A 24,546-nucleotide genomic window follows, 5' to 3' on the forward strand; every position below is an offset into this window, starting at 1 on the left:
ACAGTCTGTACAAATCAGTACTTAAAATTTTCTTTTTTTAATCTACGCAGAACATGCTGAAGTACGGGCGTAGGTCATAAGTGGAGGAATAGTACATACTGTTGTCTTGTACCTGCAATATATTTGTGCTTGTCGATGTTGGTCAGTTTGCTAAATGTTCTTTCCCTCTTTCAACACGAATTACGAAATATCTTAGGTCCCAGTTTAATGCCCTGGATGTGCCCGATTTCACTACATGCTCATATTTGACATCACAGCGCTCATACACCAAGTGAGTTGAGTCTGCACTTACAATTCCTCCTGAAACAAACAAATAAAAAGTTCAGAACAGTCAAGAACAAGATTAATGTTATAAAAAGATGACTATTCAATATTGTTTATCATATTTGCTGCTCGCCAATAAAAAATCGACGGGATTGGGATTCAGCGGTGCAGTACTTTTCCTGTTCGCATTATTTACATATTCCTGTCATGATTCAACACAGATTGGTTGCTCCATTGACCAAGAAAATCGTGGTCTCCAGTAAATGGTGCAGTATGTTTCTCCTGCTGTTTAAAGGTCTCATTATTTACACAGTACTTGCGCTAACACGGGTGGGTGCACAATGCCCGTGCAGTGGCCGTGCACGTTTACGCATGAGTGCCGCATATCTTCATTGATTATTTAAATCTCCCGATATGTCGTCAGGACGTGTCGGGATCTAATGGTTATGATTATGAATGTTCAGTATACTTCTGCATGACTAAAAGGTCGCCAGATTATAGAGAGGCCCATGTCAGTTTATGTAAATGATCCATGAGTGGAATTATGCAGACAAGGCTGAAGTTACAGCGGTGCCTTCAGATACGGGTTTAGTTCGTTCTGTGGTCATGCTTGTATCTCAAATCTTAATTCCCCATTGTAATAAATAGAAATGTAATCAATCCATTCTAGTCTCTCTCAAAAAAAAAAAGATTTTAATGCATTTTTAATAAGAAAATAACATACTATAATATTAAAATCATACAGTGACATAATCAAATACATGTAAAGGAATTACACAGGTATTTTTTTTTATTTTTGCCACATTTTCTTGCCCCAGTTCAATGGACATTGTGATACTCCTTTGGGCTTCGTACATCTTGGCCACTTATGGGTTTCATAATGCAGACATATGACTGTACATATACTGTAGAAAACGGCCAGAATTGCTCAGTAAGAAATACAGCAGAAATATTTGTTGTTCTTCGCAGATGATAAAGAATATATACCGCTGCGGGGATTACGACTGGACAAGCTCACAAATAATGAAAATCCATATATAATTGACAGACATTATAAATGCATTGAAGGAAGGAAAACAATGTTTCTCACTAAGACGAAAATTTCTTCAAAATTGCAATACATTTATACATATCACCATATTTGTATAATGACGCACATTTTACACCAATTGTAAAATCACTATTAATGAAATGACCTCAAATCTACTTGTGCCATTTGCCACAGACCTCTGACTTGAACTTCTGCTCAGCACACTATGAAACTGCCTGTATTTTGGTACAGTGGTCTTTTCTTTTCTTTTTAACGTAGAACCGACCCTCAGCAGAGTGCAAATTATTATTAATGCCTTCAGTAATTACTGTGGATCTAATCGAAGGTCGTTAATGGACTTGACGTGGAAGCGGGTGAGTTGAAAGGCTTTCAGAAAGGTCCGCTGACACACTCACTCCTTTAAACCCAACCGACGCACGCCTCTTAAATCTCAATCAAGGACAGCAAGGAGACTTTCCTGGTTTATTTGCCGTGTGCACATTTTCGAAAACACCTTTCAAGGACCTCGTGCAGGAACCTCCTGACCCTCGTTTCCTGTTTTTGCCACTCCGGGATATTTTAGTGCGCACAAAGTCCTAATCGGACCGAATTTGAGCATGTTTCCATCTATTTTGGTCAAATTTGGAAAAAGCCTGATGATCAGATGACTGTGAAAGATTATCTTGAGCGATTATTCTATAGTGTGACGTGTGTAAAGAAGGATTTGTCCTCACAGATCTACTCAGAAAAGGGTCACGCTGACAGTTGTAAATGTTAAACCTGCTCGGTATTTACAGTCACAATTCCTAAAGCCTGTTTAACTTTTTTTTTTACAGCTCGACTGGATATGTGTTGCTCATGAGAAACAATGTCACTTTGGCTATTAATGAGTATATAAATATCTACAAACAATTCCGTTGCAAATATACTATGTGAGAGAATTTCGGAAATACACAACTGAATTGAAAATATGTGAAAATATGTTTAATTCAAGTCAATTCAAGATATCAATAATGTCCCTTTTTTGATTCTTAAATGAAGTTAAACAGGCAAAATGAAGTTGTAGTTATCTAAAACTGAGATGAGTTCAGCATTCAAACTTTGTATATTTTCGTGTACATCTGACCCTTTGGCCAGGTAACACATGTGAGAGATCTTGATATAATTGGGCTTTATTTGATTAAATAAATCTTATATAATAATATATCGAGTATACTGTATATATGAGTGGCTTCTTAAAAAAAAAGTCCTGATAAAGCTGTAATAAAAATCAATTAAATAATGCACACAGTTGACTACAGACCAAAGCATGCAATTATGACATGTCATCCTCATACGGTAATCCTGATCCTGATAATCTGTAAAAAAAATAATTTGTCTGGACACAAACGCATTCGACTGCGACTACAATGCAGCAGTATATGTATATGTTTGTATCCCTAGATGGCAGTAGTGAGTTAAACATCAGAATGTATCTGATGCTGCCTCTGTAAGGAATCAGCCAGCTTGTTAGTGTTCCTGTGATGTTGATGAGACAAATCTCACAAATAAATGTACAGGGAATATTGCAGGAAAACAAAAAGATGTGAAGCTGAGGTGTCATTCTGTCCCTTATGTACGGGACGCAGCTTCCCTGTAGCCGTAAATACGTACAGGAGGATTTTATTTCTGGCTCTCATTCAGAGGAAATTAACTTGAAATTGCTTTGTTGAAATTGCTCCTCACAGTTTAATACGAGCCCAGGAAACGCTATTACACGTCAGCACTCCAGTATTTGAGAGATGCGGATGTAATATGTTCATTTCCTCCAAGATATGCATGAAATTGGATTGAAGAACAATCAGCTCTATACAATAACATGTGATTGTTTCCCCTGACAAAGACTGGTGATGGATTTCTGTGGGGAAAAGGCAAAATATTTACATATATACGATATAAGTGTGTGTTTGTATATACAGTACTATGTTCAAGTGCTGTACTGTGCACAATAATTAGATATAAGTATTTTGACCACATTATCCTTTTCATGCATATTTTCCATCTCTAAACCTGTATGAACTTGAATGTTTTATAGGATTTAGGCCATAGCATGACAGCAATTTTTTTTTCTCAAGACAAGAGTGCAGTTTTTCAAACATGCCAGTCATTGCCATCATGTGAAAAGTGCAGCGATTCATTACAGCAAATGAGCTGCCATACCGCTTCTTGATTAACAAGCACCCTGGCCCGCCCGCCCGGGTGGGGGCTGTGGGGTGAGACCCATGGATCCTCATCAGTGTGCAAGCTTTCCCGAGGACTGCGCTCGCTCCTTCCTTCTCAACCAGATGGAACCAATCTCAGAGCCATACATTTACTTCTTTTCCCACTAATAACTGTCAAGAGAGACTAAATGCGTGACCAACCAGATTTGCTAGATGATCTTTTCTGGTTGCTCGTTTTTGCCAAACGGGGGTTTGACTCGTGAGGGTGGTCTCGCGCGCGAACCCAGCTGGGAAGAATGCAGAGCCAGCAGCGGCGGTGTTATGAGCTTGATAATGAGCTTGCAACGATGACAGGGTCAAGCAGGGTCAGCGCTGGCCGCTTGCTTCAAATAACAGCACCGTCATCCAAAGTCAGCGTTGTAGTCCAGTGGTTCCTAAGCTGGGGTTCGCAAAATAGAACTTGGTGGGGGGGGGGGGGCAAAACATAATTTACAATAAATAATTGTGTTGTATCATTTTAGCCCTTTCGGATCCATTGTTTATTGCATATATATATATAGTAAAGAATTAAACCACTTTTGCCACATATTTTGCTCCAATTCAATGGACCTGTGCTGCTCCTTCAGATGTATGCACATTGGCCACCTGGGGGCAGTGTAGTACAGACACAGACACACCTGAAGAGGAGTTTCACAACTATGCATTGCTTGTTAGATTTAAGATAAACTGATTTTCTGTGATTGGCTGGCGACCAATTCAGGGTGTTGGCAATGTTCGGCGCGATTGACTCCATGTTTGCTGAAAAGATGCTAAATATAAATCGCTACCACCAACTGCTATTGTGAACTAGCTCTTCTGTGCACGCCGGTTGTTAATGGGAGCATCAGCTAGCTCAGGTTGATAAATATTGGGGCTGAAAGAAAAATAATCTAATTGTGATTTATTTCATTTTTTAAAACATTGTAATTTATTTGTGATTATTTTTTTTCAAGGTCCTCTTCATTTCATTTATTTATTTATTTTTTAAACAAACACAAGCAATCAATTAATATATTTCAATATTTACAAATGTTAAGTCTTGCAAAAATGAAGACGAATAAGACTAACCTAATAATTAGGTTGAAATTCCTGTCACATTTAGATCTGCTCGTGGCAGTTATGTTTAGTTGGTATTAGGATTATTGGGGGGGGGGGGGGGGGGGGGGTGTTCCCAGACTCAAATTGTCCCATCAGTCAACAAGCAGTGTAGCTGAAAAGAAGACCCGCAGTGCGTGCAATTCACCAAGACGTTAAGGTCAGGCGGCATGTGCTTCCGTGTGGCTGTGTACTCATGACAGGCGTCCTGTATGTCGAGACCTGTGGTGCAAGTGAGTGACACGCATTGCATGAGTGCCTTATTAGGCTGACCTCGTCGCTGCCGTTCAGGGGAGAGCCTGCCACTCGGTATCCTCATTCTCTTTGACACCGCCGTGGCGAGCAAGTCCAGACTCCTGGACCACAAGGGCGAGTATTCTTATTGACAGTTGTGTGCTATCGTTTGGGTGCAACAAGGAAATTTAGCTATTTAAAATGATGCGTTATTACATTAATTATGGGTAAAGATTTTTTTTTTTTAGATGAAATATCTGAAAGTGAATTACAGTGAAGGATTTTTTTACTTTTTTTTTTTTACTGATTCTTTGACCTAAGCGCAAAGTAGTAACTAGTCGTTAGTTCTACGAAAAAACGGCTTAAAGTTGTTAAATGCCCAGTCAAAGTTTACAGTAAAAAACAAATAAAAAAACATGTATATTTAAAGCAACCAAACAACTTTGTCTTAAGTATACATCCACTAGCCTAATGCTATCACATAATGGAAAACGCCATTGGTAGGCTAACACCATTTAAATTTAAGCACAAATGGTCAAACGTATTTGGAGCGACAATACTCACAAGCAAAATGTTTATCCTCTGCGAAAAATGTCCAATGCTATTGCACCTGACAGAGTCACGGAGAGCCGTGGTGATTTTACCTTCATTTGTGTCCGTGTAGGACTTTATTATGCCCCCTGGTGGGCAAGGCTGAAACACCACAAGGACCAGCACAGTGAATTGAATTGAATTGAAGCTTGAAATTGTGCTGCACAAACTGTGTTATTATGCTGTGTTTTTATAAATGACCATTTCATGGAATGCTATTTCCCTTAATAAATATTGCAAATTAGAAATCTACAGTGAGTGAAGTACTTTGGGCAAACGTTGAACAAGATCACTTTTCGTGCAACTGATATGATTGCAATGTATAAATGTAGTCATCTCTGATTGTTCCGCAGGAAGAAAGAGGAAATGAAAAGCCGCTGAAATAAAAACGCACCTTTGTTAAGGAAACAAAAAATCCGGTGATCGTGGTCGCAGGAGGGCTCAATATGTCCTGAAAGACCTGGACAACTTCATTCTTTGACACGTCTCTGATAAAACGTGACACATTTGTTCATCTCATCTATGATACAGAACATGACGGCTAAAATTTAAAATGCGGCTTCGTCTGTGGGGAATGGATGCATGTTGTGTGTCAATTTCATCTTGTTAGGGCAATATTTAAAGCAATATGAAGTTAAAATCATCATATTGGATGGCACGCTAGCTCCTGCCTGTCACAGAAACCCCAAATCTGAAACCTGTGGCAGCAATTTCGCCAATAATAATAATAATAATAATACTCGTACAATTACTACTGTTGGATGGGTGCCTTATTCACCCATTTGTTATTGAATAAGCTCAATCACACCAAGTCAGCATGACGTAAGTTAGCAACCAACGTTGGCAAATGTATCTTCATATTAGCAGAGGTACGATGACACGAAAAACTTAAAATAAATCAATAATTCCAGCAAACTTTGGAAGGTTTTTTTTTTAAAGGTTTTTTTTTTTTTCAACCCCTGGCGCCCTCTATTAATCACTCACCAGTAGTTTGCAACTTTTCGTGCTAACAAAACAAACCAGGATTGTAAGAGGTCAAAAAGTGAAATCATTACAGAAAAAAATAAATATTATTAATTATTGTGTCCAAACAAGGGTATTGTGCCGTCTGACCTCATTAGGTTTTACTTTCACCTCGTCCACTTCAGCCGAGTACCGTCTTTTCTTTTCATTGAATTCACCAAGCCAACAAATTAATGACCATAACAAAGAAGCACTCGCGCCTAGTTATGCTCTGCAGTAAGTTGAGCGATAACGAGGGTGCAAATTCCTTCAAAGATGTGTCGTGCTGCTCTGACAACAGCTCGCACCGCCACATATTTTATTTGTATTTTTGTCTTTGTGGCCATTATTTAGTAGGTACACTATGAACTGGTCAAATGTGGAGTTTTCGTTGGTTTATACAGTATGATGCCCGAGACTTTCCCAGCGCACAGCGACTCATTTTAATTTAGCTTTAACTCCTCCTACAATGCCCTGTGATTCATCAGCATTGGAACACTCCAACATTCCTGTCAAAGCTATTAAAAATATAAATAAATACAATTATTGGGTAGATTATACATGAGAATTTGAAGTTACGCAAGCACAACCTGAGGTGGTAGGACAAATTTGTCATTCCTGCTTTGTCTAAAGTCCAAAATGACTTTGTTGGACTTGTTCTTGTTTGGAACCATTTGTGCCTTTAGAATAGAACTGCACAAAATTGATGTTCTTCAATCTTACAACAGCATTGATAACAGTCATTGGAAGAAACACGACTATGCAGTGTAATCAGTGGCAACTGCAACTTGTGCCAGACAAAGCAGCAAAAGATTGGCCCCACTGAAATGCGCGTTAATTACTTTTACTGATAAACTTTTTCTCGACCGACAGACAGTTTTCTAAGACTACTATTTTTTTATTTTACTTAGATGTAATGTCAATTTATTTGAGCTGAAAAAAGTATAGAACAATGCAACTTGCAATTGTCAAGCAAGAAAAACGAGCTAACCTCGAACAAGGAAGATTTCGTGCTTCCTTGACATCCATCACTTCTCACGTCAAATCCTTGAAGACCTCTTATAATGTCTCCACAAGGGGGGCACACCTCAGAACGAAATACCACCTGTGCGACTGCACATGTTGCACATACCAGAAACTGCCATTGAATATAATTGTAGTGGAGGAAAGCCCTCATTTGTTTGCTTGTGCAATAAACACGCTTTGGTTGGTAAATTACACATTTCAAACATGCAGCATAAATACAATAATCTTAATGAATCAAACCCACTATTTACCCAACAGTCTCATGATGTGCCGGAGAGGAAATTACTCCACAATTCCTACTGTTGCCGAGGTGGGAGGGGATGAGCGTACTGCTGACGAGATGGTGCCCATACTAATGTTAGGGTGGCAAAGGGTATTCTTTGTGGGTGGTAGTTTTTTGTTTTTATTCATTAGCATGGGACCAGCTTCTCACAGAACGTCTAGACTGCAACTCATTAAGTCTCCAGGCGCTGGCATGACTGAGGTAGTCTTAATGTGTGCTTAACGGGTCTCAGGTCTGCGAGCGGTTGAAGATGTGAGTCAGCTGCTTAGCGCAAGTCCTGAACAGCAGCAGTGGCAAATCCAGGTCCGGAAAGTAAAAACCCGGCCACGTGCTAGCTAGCTAGCTAGCTCCCATGGTGCTCGTTTACCTGTAGGGAGCTAGCTAGCTAGCTAGCACTTGGGGCTAAAGCCAAACTGTGGCCGGGTTTTTACTTACTGGACCTGGATTTGCCACCTCTGCTGAACAGGTGGCGCCATCAACCTCACAGCCATTATTCTTGTCAGTGAGATAGAGACAGCAAGAACCGCCATCTTGGTACACGTACAGTACATGAAAATATATTACAAAGTGGTGATTTGGCACGTATTGTTTCATCTATGAAGACTATGCTCAGCAGTACTACGGTGCCAAGACAAACATATTTTAGTCTTCACTGCTATTTCTGTTTTGTTTAGACCTTACACGATCAGCAAGTTTAAATAAAGGCCTACTGCTCGTCGATCCGATCACAAAATCGAGCAAAATGTCTATTTAAAGAACTTGTTTATTTACTGTGTGTATCCACTGAAGTTTGGACGTTTTATGAACATCCATTGTTTAATGGGATTTAATTACTCTATTTTGCTCGTTTTTTTTGCTAACAATTCAAAACATGCAATACATAAATTACAAGTACTCAGAATACTTAATATAATAGCGCAGATGTTCACAAGGAGCACACGAGAAGTGCAGCAACACAATCTCAACACAGCAAAATAAAGTTAATACAACAGTTACATGATGACAGGTAGCACCAAAATCTAGTAGTGGCTGTCCAAATTAATTTGTGGCAGCCTACCACTGATATTTGTGTGGCTATAATGTAATTCCAGGGACATAGTGGCTGAGAAAATGATTTGTACATATGTTTGAGAATATCAAATAAAATGCTGGAGGGGCTTAAAGCTACTGAGAGCAGAACATTGAATTTTGAATCGCTACTGCCACCTATGGCCGAAAAATGAAACCGTATTTTCCCCTCTTCACATACACAATGCACACGGCATTATTGATCGGACTGACGAATTATGACATTATACGGCTAGTCACAAAATCAACAAAAAATTCAAAATATCAACAGATCTGGTGGAAAGTTTAGTCTTGTTTTGGAATATTGTGTTTGTATGCAATAAAGTAAAAAATGATGGAAAGAAAGAAAAACGATGTGCAACTAGCGGATAGTTGAGTGAAACTCTTCTTCGTTTGTATGCACGACTTTATTATACTGCCGCCCAGTGGCTGAGTCGCACACTACAGAAATTAGTGTTTTTAAGTACATGTGCCCCCCCCCCCCCCAAAGTATTATGAGGGGGGGTAAGCATTTCCATTCATTCTAATGGGAAGAATGAAACTGTATTCTGAATCCCATTTCAAAGTAGACTCCAGTAGCTGCTGTATGAGGCAATGAAACTGCTTGAGAGAGAGAGTGAGGGAGCAGAATGACTACATCCACCCCCCCCCCCCCACCCCCACCTCCCCGAGTTTAAATTCATTGCCTGTGAGGCTGATCCAGTCCAAGCAGACTGGCACCCGGCACTGGCTGACCAATGTGATGACTCTCACACGAGCTGCGCCACCTCGACGACATTTTAATCACTGAGAAAAGAAGACCACTTCTCCGTCTTCGTCCGCCCCCCCATCCCATCTCATCTCATCCCAGCCCCTTTCCTCTCTCTCTCTCTCTCTCTCTCGCTCTCCCTCTCTCCGCCGCGCTGCCTGCTCCCATCGGCCGCACGGAGCCGTGTGCATGTGTCGGGGAGCGGGGGGCGCGCTGCAACGGTTCCCCTGGACATCTCCGAATAACGGCGCTTGACAAGCGCGCCTGGTGGCGGCGGTGGTGGTGGAGGAGCCTGGAGAGGAGGGAGGGGGGGAAAGACTGGACCTGGACCTGTGCCAGGAGCGAGCACCGGGACCGGGGAGACGCGCCGTGGCTCCTGATAAGCCCGCTCTCCGAAAACATGTCCGAGTTTTTTCTCCTCACCTTCTTAGCCCTTTTCTCGGGATTATTTCCATGCACCGAGCCGTCGGCAGTGCCGGATGAGCGCAGAGGTAAGAGACAATTAAGCGGGCCGACCGGTGGGGGTGCGGGTGCGGGGGGGGGGGGGGGTTGCTCAACTTGGCATCTCCAGCCGCATAGTGAACCATGCCTCAAATGTTCCGTGCATGCGTGATGGCGAGCAGAGTTGACTTATTTTTCTTTTTGTCACCGTGCAGCACATTTGCTGGCGTGTGTGTGTGTGCGTTTTGAGGGGTTAGTCACGTTCGGTGTGTGCGTGCATGTGCTATCATACAGTGCAGCAGGTGAACGTCTCCCCCAAGGGCTGTGTTTGTCTCTCTTGGAGATTTAGCTCTTAATCTCCACTGTGGGGAGCACGCAGTTGATGTGGGAATGCACATTGTGAATCGAAACGTGCTGCCTCCTCTGTGGAATTATCGGAGTAATGCGGTGATCGAATTGCGTTGAAGGGCAGCCCGCTTCGGTTTGCATACTTGCAATTTGAATTACTTAGACATTCAAGCTCAAAGGAGTAAAGTTGGAAAGTCGGACACAATCTCATATTCTTCAAGAGCACCGCAAGTGTCTTTTGAGGTTTTAACGTTTGTGGCATCGTTTCATCATGGAGAAAAACAAAACAGAAAAACTCAAGAATGTCAGGCACATAAAAAGAACCAAACATCACATCCTGTTTTTGATTGACGTCTGCGGGTTATGAAAATAAATTGCTTTGAGTGTCATGGGATTGAAGAAAAATAAGACAGCCCTGTTATTGTAAAACAAACATTTGACATTATGTATTCTATGCAAATTACTTGCATTCGGGGTAAATTGGACATTCAATTCAATTGGAAGTATCATCAAGGCTAAAGTGAAATGATAAACATCTGCTTATACTTTGAATTGGAATTACTTCAACATTGAATTTGATATGAATAAAGTTGAACAAGTTTTAAACAAGATCACAGAGCCTTCCTCAAGACTTAATTAGTACGAATATTTGTGACACAAGTATTTGAATCGTCTTAACATTTACAAGCTCCTATCGTAGAAAACGATGTGCAAACGTCATCAAACTCAAAAATAGGTTTCATGGACCATCCAAGGGTACGAAACATAAAAATAACCTCCCATTAGCTACATCCTGACTTTGATTGCATGCATTCATGTACAGAATGAATTGCTGAATTACTTGGACTTTGAATTCTGTCGGAACTAAGTTGAAAAGTCATTAGAAATTCTTCCAGCTCCACCACTTGAGCACTGCAAGACTTCAGCATGTTCTGATAAAAAAATGTTGTCAAAATTCAAGATGAGATTCATCCTGTTGTGTTTGACATGACTTACTGCACAGTTTCTATTGGATTGCCCAAGACAAATGCAAATGGATCCCATCCGTAACTTGACCAGCATCAGTTGACTAAGATTTGATGGCCATAGAAACCAGACAGACCTTTTTTTTTTTTTTTTTTTAATGGTATCATCAATATTTCAAGACTATTTTTCCCATGTGCCAAAAATCCAGCCAGAAAGTTGCCCCAAACACAAGGAAAGAAATCCATCTTTTTGAAAACACAACTTTCTCTGGTGGACTTAATGATGTTATGACCTTTGCTGCACTCTCGCCTGGAGGTCACATTTCTCAGACTTTTTCTAGTTTCCAGTAATGTCAAGACTACTTACGGCTGTCCTGAATTCCCCTTTAGGCTGATATAAAGAGGTTTTTTTTTGTGTGTATAATTTTTCTGGCAATCACGAGGAGAGAGAAAACAACATAAAAGTCCTATTTACGTCTCTTACTGTGCATGAAATGAAAAGACAAACCTTCTTATCCTCCGTGAGGATGCCCCGGCACCGAGAAGAGAAATAAGAGCAACTCTCTGAAATTTCACAAAACGCTGCTGGAGACTTTTTTTTCTTCTTTTTCTCTACTCCCTTGTTTTTATTTGTCAGCACTGGAGTGTTGAGATTTATTCATGTATCCAGAATCAAAATGAAGAATTAAATGCCATCCAGTTGTCTCCTTTGGGCCGCCACAACAATATGTAAATGCAAACACTTTTACGTACACCATTGCACACATCTCTCAAGCACACACGAACATACCGAGCGAGCGTCTGTGCCGTTCCTGTCCTTCGGCATCAGCCCGGAGAATAAATGCGAGCACTGAGTGGTGCCTAAATGGACCGTAATGATAACGGCCTGCAACACCAAAGCTGCTTGTCAGCCTAATTAGTCTGATATTAATTTGCTTTGTGGTAGCAGCGTTGTCACGTCCAATGCCAAGTGGCGAGCTTGCGGTTTCTGCCGCATGCAATTTCAAATATATTCCGAGAGCTCATTGATAGAATTGTTTGGCTGTGAATGAAATGAACTATAGAAATGGCCCGGCAAAAAGAATCCAGCTCAAGGTTGTTTGAAATGCGTACTCGGTTCAGGATGATCCAAAAGTAGTGGAGGGCACGTGCGCCGATGCTGGGAAGGCTTCATTTGGCGAGATATCACGCAGGGGTATGCAAGTCGACACGCAGGCGATACATCATGAAGGATTCAATCATTTTCCATTCCTACTTTCTTAGATTAATCCACTTCTTATAATTGGCTTTACAGACAAAGCATACCTGACATTTGTAAAAAAAAAGAAAAAGAAATTGCATTAATAGAATACAGTTTATCCTCTGTAAATGAGATTTTGCTGTGGAACAATGCCATCAAAGTAAGTCAGGGCAGAATAGAATTGCATTACAGGGAATTACATCCAAGATAAGTCAAACTAGTGGAACAAATAAATAATTAATATGTCATTTAATCAACAACCTAGGTAATTAAATGTTAGTCATTCTTGTTTACATTTCTCACAATACATGCTGTTTCTTTTTTGTGATTGCAAAATGGCTGCCTCATCCTGACGCTTCAGTGCACAAGATCCCTCTGGTGTATTGTAACGACATATTCTCCAGTGGCATTAATGGTAATGACAGTTTGAGTGACATTTGTAAAATAATCCAAAAAAGGAACTCTTAACTCTTTTCCCGGCAGAAACGTTTAATGACGTATACTAAAATTCAAATGAATGCCGCCAAAAACGTTAATTGATGTACCCCCCCCCCCCCCCCCCCCCCCACACACACACACAATGGGCAGTGTAATTTGTGGGCTTGTGAAATCAAAAATACCCACTAACTATGGCCAGCAGATGGCAGCATTGTATCTCTTTTCAATGGGCTCCCGGTAGTATGAAATTACAATAAAACATGACGAATCTGATTAAACAGAACGTTATCAAGGATGAAGTGAACGATCAAAGCCTTTGTCACATTAAATCTAGAGTGTCACGAAACAAAAAGTTCCCCATGCAGCATCCAACATTACATTTTTTTGTATTTTTATTTAACCTTTATTTAACCAGGTAAAAATGTTTTAAAACTATTTTTCATTTACAAACATGACCTGGAACATAAAAGAAATCCAAGTAGCAATTGTTTTTTTTTTCATTAGATTTTTGGAGTGTTGCCGCCCTGTGGAGCCGCACATAAGAAGCATGCCAAAAATCACCACCACAGAGATAAAACTGCAAAATTCAACCTTCGCCAAGATGAATGTTATATGAAAATTGGAGTGTTGCTTTCATGGGAGCGCTCCTGTGTTTTGTTGACCTTTAAAGGTTGGACTTCTTTTTTTCATCTGAGTTTTACATATTTCTCTGGGAGACATTAGCACAAAACCAACGCCGAGTGCGCCAAAGCCTCCTTCGGGGCTCGCGTTTCAGTCCACATCCTGCTTCGTCGCGGCGGCATCGCTGTCTACTTCAGTGCCTGGTGTTCCTCAGGGCGGAAGGAGCCAGCGTCACCCCATTACTTTCTTGGCCAGTGGTTGCAGGAACCACATGTGGATTCTAGTTAATGCAGAGTCAATAGAAAGTGCAAAGAGGAGGTCCGTGTGAAAGGAAAGGTGGTCTCAAAAAGAAGTGATGTAAAAACATGAGTCGGCATTATGATTTGTTCAGTCGTCAGAGGGGGAAAACCGTCGATTGGAATCGTTCTTGGCGTTTGTGTCGCTCCAATCCAGCGGGCGCTGCCTCAGGTGCTCTTTAACCGTCGCTTCCCACACTTGTTCTTGGCTGAAAAACCAGACGAGTCGTCAGAAACGGTCTGACGGTTGCTAACACGGAAAACGAGCATATGAAGCACTTGAGGGCGAACCTCAACGTTTTTGCAGCGTTTCCCCCAAAAAGCACATTTGACATTTTAGTGGCTGTTACTGGTTTTCCGAGGTCGTCTGAGGTAACCGCTTAGTCAGCGTTTACGCACTCGTGTCAGTCTTTTGCACGCTCTGAAGAGACACAAAGGCAGCTGACAGATCGGTTCAGTGATGTCAGCTAAGTGTTGCTGTCATCAATCTCGGGGCGGAGGTGATGTATGGCCTCCAGCTCTCGACCCCCGCCCCCGCTCTTGGGGACACTGCTCGTCTCACCTTCTCGCGGACAAAGTTGCTGAGTGAAGTCAATGGACTTTGATAGTGTCCCGTTGAACTCATTCGCTGCCAGCCAATTTCAAAGCAAAGGAACAGTAAATTGACAGTTTCATATAATGCTCATTAGCGCTGAGCTAGCCTGTCCGGTCAAACTAATCAGTGCACGTTCGCATAGCGCCAGTTTGTTGGTAGCTGAAAAAACCCCATAATAAACCTCAAGAGACATGTCACAGTTTACCGCAAATATATCATGGTAAGTTAACAAAAAGTTTGGCGGTTGTTTAGAACGTAATATTAAACCAAAAGCTATAATGTTCCAACAACAACGTTAAAACTAAAAAATGGCTAACTTACTAGCTTGTTGCGATAGTAGCCACAGTTGAATTTGAGCTAACGGAGATATGTCATACTGATCGGGCCACTATGGTTTCAGTTGGATTGCAGAAGTAGCAGCTACTCGAGGAGCTGCAAGCAAACAATACTTAGCACAAATCACCTGCACAAGCTACGCTTGGATGCAAACTAAAAGCTAAAAACAACTGAAACAATTCATCTCAATTAAGTAAAATTAAACACCACGTATCATAAAGAAAAGGGTCTCGACTAAAACTAGACTAAAATGTGAACAGTTTTTGTTGACTAAAACTAGCCAAATAAAAAGATTTTTTTCTTGGACATTAACTAAAGACTAAAATGCTTGACTAAATAAAAACGGGATGTGGTTGACTAAATATGTGATAGAATATAACAAGCTGGACTGAAACTAGACGAAGACGGACTAAGTTTAAAAATGGCTGATGAAATTAATGCTCGGTGCCATTCATTCCTGTGACACTATTACACATGACAATATGCTATGATTCATACTCAAATCTGAAATTGGCCAATTCACATGTCAATTTGAGTCAACGCTGATTCATGCACAGCCCTAAAATACATATAAATGGTTAAGTGGCATTTGCATGAACTTGCCAACAAAATCGGCGCTGGTTTCAAATACAAAATGATGCAACGCTGCCCTCTACTGGCAACTGTTGCAATATATTTGTGATATCATCAAAAACATCTGGATTCCAGTTGATGAACAAAACGTCCACACCAGTCAATGACTCAATATCAGCTCACAGATGGAATGCGCTACAATCGAATCAGCAATAGATTGGCTGCAAGTGATGAACGCCATTGGCTGCAAAAGCGACACGTGACATTGATTAGCAATTGAAAGAGGGGTCTTACATTTTCAAATCGAATAATTTGATGTGCACGTGTTGATGCCCTCGGGGGACCCATGGTGTGTGCCGGGGTGCTCATATTAGATTTTTCCCCCCAAGTGATACGTAATTGAAAATGTGATTAATGAATCAATAAGTTTCCCGCTGAGAAGAAGCCTTGACATTACTGGAGTTAATTCCGAGAAAGCGTCTTGGTCATATACTGAAAGAGCGGCTAGAAATGAAAATAAAAAAAAAGAGTATATAAATTATTAATGGAGGAAAGCGCAACTGCTTTATTGCCAGATATTCTAATGAGAATAGGTCTCGTAGGGGCAGTGGTAAAATAAAATGAGTTGGGTGAGATTGAGGTCATTATTGGGTGATGGATCTGCTGCAATGCATCATAAAATGAAAAGAAATAAAATAAGGCTGACGTCATGCGCTGGAGGCAAAGTGGAAAACCGGGACGCATGCTCAGCGCCAGCTGCTTAAACACAGATGAACAAATAAAATCAGTCGTGTTGCATGAATCAGCTCCACTGTGCAGGTTAATATTAGGGCTTTCTTGCACAAAGGCTGCCGGTATCTTATTATTATTATTATAAAAAAAAAATAATGCAACTATTATTTATATATATATATATATATATATATATATATTTTTTTTTTTTTTTGCAACCTATGCAATGATTTATTCCTTTCAGGAACACATAAATTATTCTTTGGATTTTCATAATTTCGACATGCATTGTAAACCCCCCCCCCTTCCCCGCCCCGCACCCTCTTGGAAAAGTGAAGTCAGAATAAAACAAACATCACAAGTGTCTGAGTGTAAAATGCGCCCGGCTTTAAATGTCTGTCAGTCAGTCGCTCTGAAAGGGTGAAGGGCAACACCCGCAGGACAAGCCCCCGCATTATTCCGTGTTCTCACCATGCTCTGGCACATCTCACACTGTCACAAGCCGCCAATTGAAAAGCACCACTGCATATTTTGCATTTTGCCCTGAAATATGTCATGGAGCCAACGGAGCAGGGATTTTCCACGGCTTGTGTTGCCATGTTTATTTATTAATATTATTATTATTATTAATATTATTATTACTCCCTGGATTGGCTTGCAAACCACTTCAGGGTGTACTCGGCCTTCTGCCGAAAACCATCTGGAATGAGCTCCAGCACCCCCGCGACCCTTGTGAGGAATAAGCAGTTAAGAAAATGGATGGCTGGATGGATTATTATAATAAAAAAAAAAAATCAATTAAACATTTAAATTGATCTTTTATCAGCCGCCAGGTTTTCAAAGGGATACTTGACTCATGAAGCCATTTTCAGCAGCAAAAAGTTATGATTTTCTCATGAATAAATTTGGTAACAGTACAATTAATACCTTTAAAAACACATTTTGCCACTTGCTTTCGACTGAAAATGACTCAATTTGAAAACGTCACATGACCAAACCAAGAAAACAAGTGCGCCGTGATTGGTCGTTACCCGCTTCCTGAGGACCTTTGTTGTCATTTTCAGTCGACAGCAAGTGGATTTTTTTTTTATTTAAGTTATTAAATATACAAGGAAAATAAGTTATCAAATTCATTCCGGACAAAATATTTAACTTTTTACTGCTAAAAATGGCTCAATGAGTCAAGTATCCCTTAAAAAAAAAAAATGTCATATTGATATTCGTCAAAATGCCGAATAAAAGCACCGGATGATAATCGGTCTATTCCTAATATACATACATAAATATGTTCGTTTAGGTACGTTTAATTAAACCAACTAAAAGTCTGTTGAGTGTCACGCTCGGCCATGATAATAAAGTGTGCATCCCCCGACTGTAAACAATTGGTAAACAGAAGTTTGGCTCATTACCATTCCTTAAAGCGCTTGCAATTTAAAGGAACAGCGCATCAGGCCCATATCAACATCAAATGACATAACTTGACCTTAGTACGGAATGTTTTGATTCTAATGGACTTTTTAAGTCATTCTTGGCAACTCATACGATTCTCAGTAATCCTTTCTTTGCTGGCCTGGCAATTACCAATTCGTCAGCTGGTGAGGCCGCTTAAAGCTTCTGCTTAAAGTTGAAGATACAATTCGTATTATTTATTTGTAATATTTCACCTGAGATGATTCACCTCAAGTGGATCAAATGGCAAAAACTAATAGAACCCGCGGCCTGTGACATAACTTCAGCACCAAAGTGTAAGAGTCGCGTCCCAGAGTAGAATTAGCGACAGGCTAGCCGGGGACTCGCTCTCCCAGCTGCCACCTGGCACAGGCCGAGGACTCCACAGGGATCCATCTCGCATCGCCGTCTTGGCCCAGAAAAGCCCAACACACAGGGAGGGATTCATCTATCTCCCAACGAGATTCATTCAGCAGACAAACCGAAAGCCAGTTGATGATGCTGCGCTTTCTTAAAGAACAAAACCGCGCGTGGTGCAATTACAAAGTCAAGTAATTAAGTTGCTTCTCTACACTTACTTTTCTTTGGATTCAAAAAAGGAAGATGCAGGAGGGACCAGTCGAACGAAAATCAGCATTTTCATTCCACCTTTTAATCACAAGATGTAAATTCAAAAAGGGAGTAAATATACATATTAGCACGCTATTAAGTCGAAAGCTGTTTTTACACACAAACCAAATGCAGTAAAAGGTATGCAACACACACACACACACACACATACACGCTGATCCTCTAAAATCTAAGTTTGCACCGTGCGTGCGTGTGTGTGTGGTTTTTTTTAGCCATTTCCTTTCCCGCCAGAGCTAATTGTAATCCAGCCCACTTAGATGGATGATAAAACAAGGCAGAGTGCTGGCATCATTCACACTTCAGATTGCAAAAATCAACAAGCCTGCGCCTTGTTTACTGTCCAGTGCACCGCACTTGGACGGACTAAGAATATCTACACGGTCGCTCTTTTCGAGTGCAGGACGAGGCCTGACTTTGCACTTTAAGAGGCTTTTAGGTCTGAAATATTTGTGAGATTGAAAGATGAATAATTGATCGCGCTTTCATGGAACAGTTGGTGAATTGGAAGATCTAAAACAGCACATTGAACAAATCCTTCTTCATGTGTACTTCCACATTTTTTTGACCGATTCTCACCATTCCAACGTCAACGTATTCAAAAGATTTATTTTTTCTCATTCCAAAAATTCACTGTTTACCCACAATTCTCCTAATCTGGCAATAGCCAGATTGATATTGTGATTCACTCAAGGAAGTTCTCCACAATATGTATCTGGGAACTGCTCCACGGTGTTTTGATCGGGAAAGGCGGGACATTGGTGGAAAACAACGGGCTCGGTACAAGAAGTATTCTCCGGAGTTTGCTAACTCAATACCGCGATAATTCATCTTGCAAAGGTTTTTTTTTCTTCTCAAATTTCTACATTTTTCATTCAAATCATTCCAACTAAAACACGTTGAGCTCTTTCCAGGTCGTTCTATATCATTCCATGTCATTCAATATCATTCCTAATAATGCCACATTTTTTCATTTAGCCTCTCAGCCTTCACACAATTTCTCCAGAAATTAAATTATCTAGTTAAAAAATAAAATGTGTCCCCCCCCCAAAAATTAATAAATAAAATAAGTGCAGGGTTTCCTGGTGAACAAAATGAACAGGGCCTTTTCATCGATCGGTCTCTCTTCTCCTTGAATTCAGTAAGTGTTGTGTTTTTCATTTCCATGCACGTGTGATGCTCAGATCAGTCAGCTCGACACTAAATTTATAGAGCGCTTTAAAACATTAACCCCTGTTTTCTTAAGATGGAACCCAGGGGCAGCAGATGCAATGAAAACAGTAGATGCCTTAGAATTGAACCCTGTGGAACACCATATGGTCCATTATCCATATGAATTCATATTGCACGTATTCGTCTCAATCAGGTTTTTTTTTATTTTAATTTTTATTTTTTGCTCAACGCAGTTCAATCAAAAGTAGGTTAAGTAACGCTGCCTCACCTTCATCTGCGGCAAGTCCGCAATCCCCTCGCTGCCAGTGCTGATTGAATCCCGTGCTGTTACTTTGTGTTGCAATTTGATAACGTACACATACGCAGCAGCTGGCATCAGTCTGATTGAGGATGATTCCCTGACATGCTTCCGAGCGGTTCATCATCTTTGTTCTCCGCCGCCCTCTCTCTTCTCACGCACCATTGGATGGGGAGATTCATTAACCCGACTCCCATCCAATCAAAGTTCAGACGTGTTTGTTTGTAGTCGACACCTTTGATAAGATTACAGCAATTCCGCACGCCTGGCGCGGCTTTCGCTCGTTCTGATTTCTCGCCGGCTGCTTGTAAATATGCGCGTGATGGACCTCGCCACTCCCAGAAGAGATGAGAAGGGATTAAGCGCCCGGGCCTCAAATGTGTTGGCTGTCTCAGGTGTCTGCCGCTAACCGACTGCTGATAAGAGTCAGTTGTTTCTGAACGAGTGTTGCCGAGCGGAAATCAACAAGGGTCTACTTTGAGGGGAATTTGGGATTCTGCAAAAACGATATATATTACTGCAATCATTTTTACGTATAATGCAATAACTTTATCAAATAAATATTAATTCTAATATTATAATAGTGTCATTATATGTATTTATATTTTTTTATTTATTTTATATTATTTTTATGTTATATTTATTAACTATATTTATATAATTATAATACAAATATTTAATAAATACAATAATTTTACTGCACAATACTGACACACCTACAATCGTTAAGTCAAACTCTTTTGTTTATCTGCATGACTGGCACCCATATAGTGGCCAAGTCCACCAGAAAGAGCCACAATTTAATTTCCCGATTCAAATTCCTTATTTTGTTTTTAGTCTATTTTTCTAAAGTACAATAATATAGAGTGCTATTTTCCTTATTAAAAACACTTATCAAAAAGTAGGAGACTGGATTAGATTCATGTCATTTGAATGTGAAAACAGGATTTGAGATAAGAATGTTTTGGATTACTGAAATAATTAAATTTATATCACATGGCACCCACTGTATTAGTATTAAGTATTTTTTCGACCTCTTCTCTTAATTGAAAGATTACTGTTGACAGAGAAAAAGTATTAACAAATAAAAATGCAAAAAATGGGATTCCAGACATAATTATCTTATTATGTAGTCCAAATTGAAATGTACAACTTGTGTCATAAAAGTGCCATGACAGTCCTGCCTCATATTTATTAGGCTTAATTACATTAGTATACCTTTTCTGGCTTTCATGTGCCAGATTTGTTGTTCATATATTTTTTAAGTATTTTTGTAATGTATTTTTTACAGTATTTTTTTGTTATTTTTCACTCCATTTGACCCAAAAAAAAACAACCCACAAAACACCGATTGCACCGCATCTGCCTTTCACAGCTCTTCCTGTGACTTCCATTTCAGGTGAAAGCATCGATTTTAACACCAAACGCGAGAAAACAAAAAAAACATGACGGTTCTGAGGAACAGGCTTGTTTTAACGACATCCGATTGAAATCACCAAACATGCACCAGCGTGTACAACCGGATATTTTTGAGACATGTGCACATAAAAAAAAAATATATATATATATATTGGCAACATCTCCCATATTTAGCACACCTCGATTGTCATTCATGCCATTAGCAGCATTTTAGATGGACATTTAGGGGATGTGTAACTCATCTGTTACGTCATTAAGTTACTATTGTCCTAATATATGCAGATGGCCGAGGTGTAGGTGGAGCCAAAGCAGACAGGAAATATTATTTTTCTCCCCAAAAAAACCCCAAAAATCTAAAAAATTAAGGAGCCAGAAAAGACATGTTGGGACGAACACCGACCAGAGGACAAATGAGGCGAGAGGGAGTGAAAACAAAGAGTGGAACGAAAGCGACTCAGCGGCAGTTATTCAAATAACAAAGACAGGAGCGAGATGCAAGGGCAGTCGTCGTCGTGATTGGCTTGACATTCCAGGAAAGGGGTGTGGCTTATGAGTAATAATGAGACACGAGGTCACTTCAACAACACAATTCATTTTTGCAACATTTTTGGGAAAACAGTCGTGACATAGCTCATTGATTATTGATTATTTGGTTCATGGATCTTGTCGATAATGTGGAATATGATCAAGCTAATGTTTGTAATCGAGTCCTTTTATGTTATCTCTGCATTACTGACAATCGGCAATTTGATGAGCATGTTGACATCCTTCCATTTTTCGACAATCTGTAAGAAATTCTTTATTTTTGTAACTGCAAGCTTGTGCAATTGAATGTGAAGATGTTTAGCTTTGGGGTCTCAGTCGCTGCTGTTGATGTTATTTTTTGTGTTGTGGGTTTTTTTATCATTGGAAAATAATCTCATCTAGGATTTATGATTTCATTGTATATGCGGCTTAGCGCTGCAGGCTTGAAACCAAAAAGTTCCAGTAGGAATAAGAAACACAAATGGGGGTGGGAGGTTGTGGGTTATTAGTGGCAGACTTGACAGCCTATTCATACTGATTTAGCAAAACTAATTTTATGTACTTGCTTTACTTTCTCAGAACATGGCACATTTCTAAGGATTTTGTCACTGACCTGTAAAAAACACTTATGTAGTAAATAAATAAAAAACACTATTATTATTATTTGGGAAGTCTGCATTCAGTTTCATCCCACAAATGTAAAAATTAAAATTACAAAAATGGACAAAAGTGTTTTTCACAGGACAATAAGATATTCTGCGACCATAGCCAAATACGGCGCCTCGATCGTATGACTCACTTGAATCTGTTTTTGCATCATTGCTCATTGATAACTCTGCCAATGCCGTCTGATAAACAAAAATCGTCTCACCTTGAGCTAATTTAGTCTCCACTACTCCAAGTAAATAACAAGCAGGAAAGCGAGGCGCCTGAAAGCTCACACTGTGGGAGGCGGCCAATCAATGGTACACAATGAGCAAGTAAAGGTCACGCGCTGCAGGGAATGCATTCACTTGCAGTTACACATCATAGCAAGATTGCTAAAACCTTCAGATTCCTGCCATACGTCCTCAAATAGTCATGCCCTTGTCGCAATTAGCCACAAGGTGGTGTACGTTCAGACAACCACGTGCCGAGTGTCTCCACCAGTTGCCTGTACGTGTGCACCGAGACGGGCGCGCGCGCACATCGTTGGGGGCAGATACGATTGAGCTGCGTTTAGCACAACTCATTTCATCTACATCACCGTTTTATAAGCCTTTATTTTTGATATTGTAATAATGAAATTGATGTGTTTATTTTTAAAAATGGGACAGAACGTGTAAATGAACATTTACAAGTGTAAATAAATGTGAGATTATAGCCGTTTGGCTCATTTGCATCCCTTGTCCCATTGGCAGGAAGGTGTCCAAAGTGAGGAGAGGAGAGAGTAAAAGCAAATTTTAAAAAAGAGTAAAAGCAAATAAAAAAAATTATTTTTTTTACATACATTATATATATTTATATTTACATTTTCTCCTTATTCCCTCTCTTCTGAAACAGTCAATATGCTTCTTTGTTATCATAGAGAGAAAAAAAAATCAGCAGTGTATTCTCTAAAACGTGCTTTTAATTTTGATGTAAAAAATCCCAGAGAGGCAATTACGCACCAATTCAGATGTTGATCGTTTGATTTAGTCTGTTTTTTTTTTTCCCGTCTTCTGCTGTTTCTCTGTTTAAGTACAGGTTTCCTGCCAGCATAATCTTTGTAATTCGCTTTTTCATCCCCGAACTCGGTGATAAATAACAGCTGGCGAAAACAAAGAGATGGAAAAAGGCAAACCCGAGTATGTTCCCGCAGGGTTAAGAATAGACCCACATCGTCAAAACTGTAATTTTGTAAGGTCCCCCCCCCCCACCGCCCCCCACCCTCCCAGCATTGTGTTTTAAGTAAAAAACGAGTATTTCGAGTAGATCAAAGCAGTCACAGCTGAATGAGATCATACAGTGGTGCCTTGAGATATGAATGCAATCCAATCCGTGACCATGCTCGTCACTCGAATCACTCGTATCACAAATCATATTTCCCATTTATGCCATTTCATCTGCTCTCCCAAAAATAATGAACAAATGTGTTATTTGTATGAAAGAAGTAACACACTGTACACACTATAATATTGTATTGCAACGGCATTCAGTAATGACATCATTGAATAGCGTTTAAAAGATGAAACCATTTTTAAACAGTGAGTGTCTTAGCCACTCACAGAGGTTAAGTACTGAGTACTTTTATATTGAATGCTTTGAGGGCTGAAGTGTTTATGTCTAAAAATCTGTTGCATAAAGGGTTCGATGAGCTTCTTAATCAGAGGTTTCAGGTTCACGGTGCTGCTATTTTACTTTTTGTTTTTGTACGCTATTTTTTAAAAATTCTATTTTTGTGTAACTCTCTTTTAAATTTGGTGTAATTCCACTATCAATCACCAGTTGGCGACACTTATTTAGTTTGAGATGGTGTAAATTTGAAAGAAGAACAAAAAAAGTATTTTTAAAAGATTTTGTTGCAAATTGTTTTGAATGCCATCTATTGGAATCTTGCTTTTTACACCTACAAAAAGTAATAAGTTGGGCATGATTATTGATCTATATTGTGAGATGTTAGTTAGGAAATAGTGAGATTTGCTTACTGTAAACACATGCAAGGATCATCATGCTGTTGCACTGTTTGCACAATATTTTATATTTTATCTATTGATCTCGCTCGCTTTCAAATATATTTGATTATTTATATGTAACGAACCGCTTCGGTCCAATTTGTATTGCGCACCGTGACCTGATGTACAAATACAAAACCAAAAACAAAGTCGCACCTCCAGCTCAATTTACAAGACATGAGAAGGCAAGTGGCGT

General features: G+C 39.9%; 1 protein-coding gene across 1 annotated transcript in view; it reads left to right on the forward strand.

Annotated features, from left to right (window-relative positions):
* The first annotated feature begins 9,907 nt into the window (after positions 1–9,907).
* Positions 9,908–24,546, forward strand: part of lrp1bb (low density lipoprotein receptor-related protein 1Bb) — a 247,502-nt gene continuing 232,863 nt past the window's right edge. Inside the window, exon 1 of the mRNA XM_086090410.1 lies at positions 9,908–10,072. Within this exon, the coding sequence (XP_085946536.1) occupies positions 9,982–10,072 (91 nt within the window). The 5' untranslated portion in view covers positions 9,908–9,981. The remainder of the gene's footprint in view (positions 10,073–24,546) is intronic.

This window comes from Leptonotus elevatus, chromosome 12, assembly GCF_054856555.1.
Source record: "Leptonotus elevatus isolate MCC_2025b chromosome 12, RoL_Lele_1.0, whole genome shotgun sequence".
Lineage (NCBI taxonomy): Eukaryota > Metazoa > Chordata > Actinopteri > Syngnathiformes > Syngnathidae > Leptonotus > Leptonotus elevatus.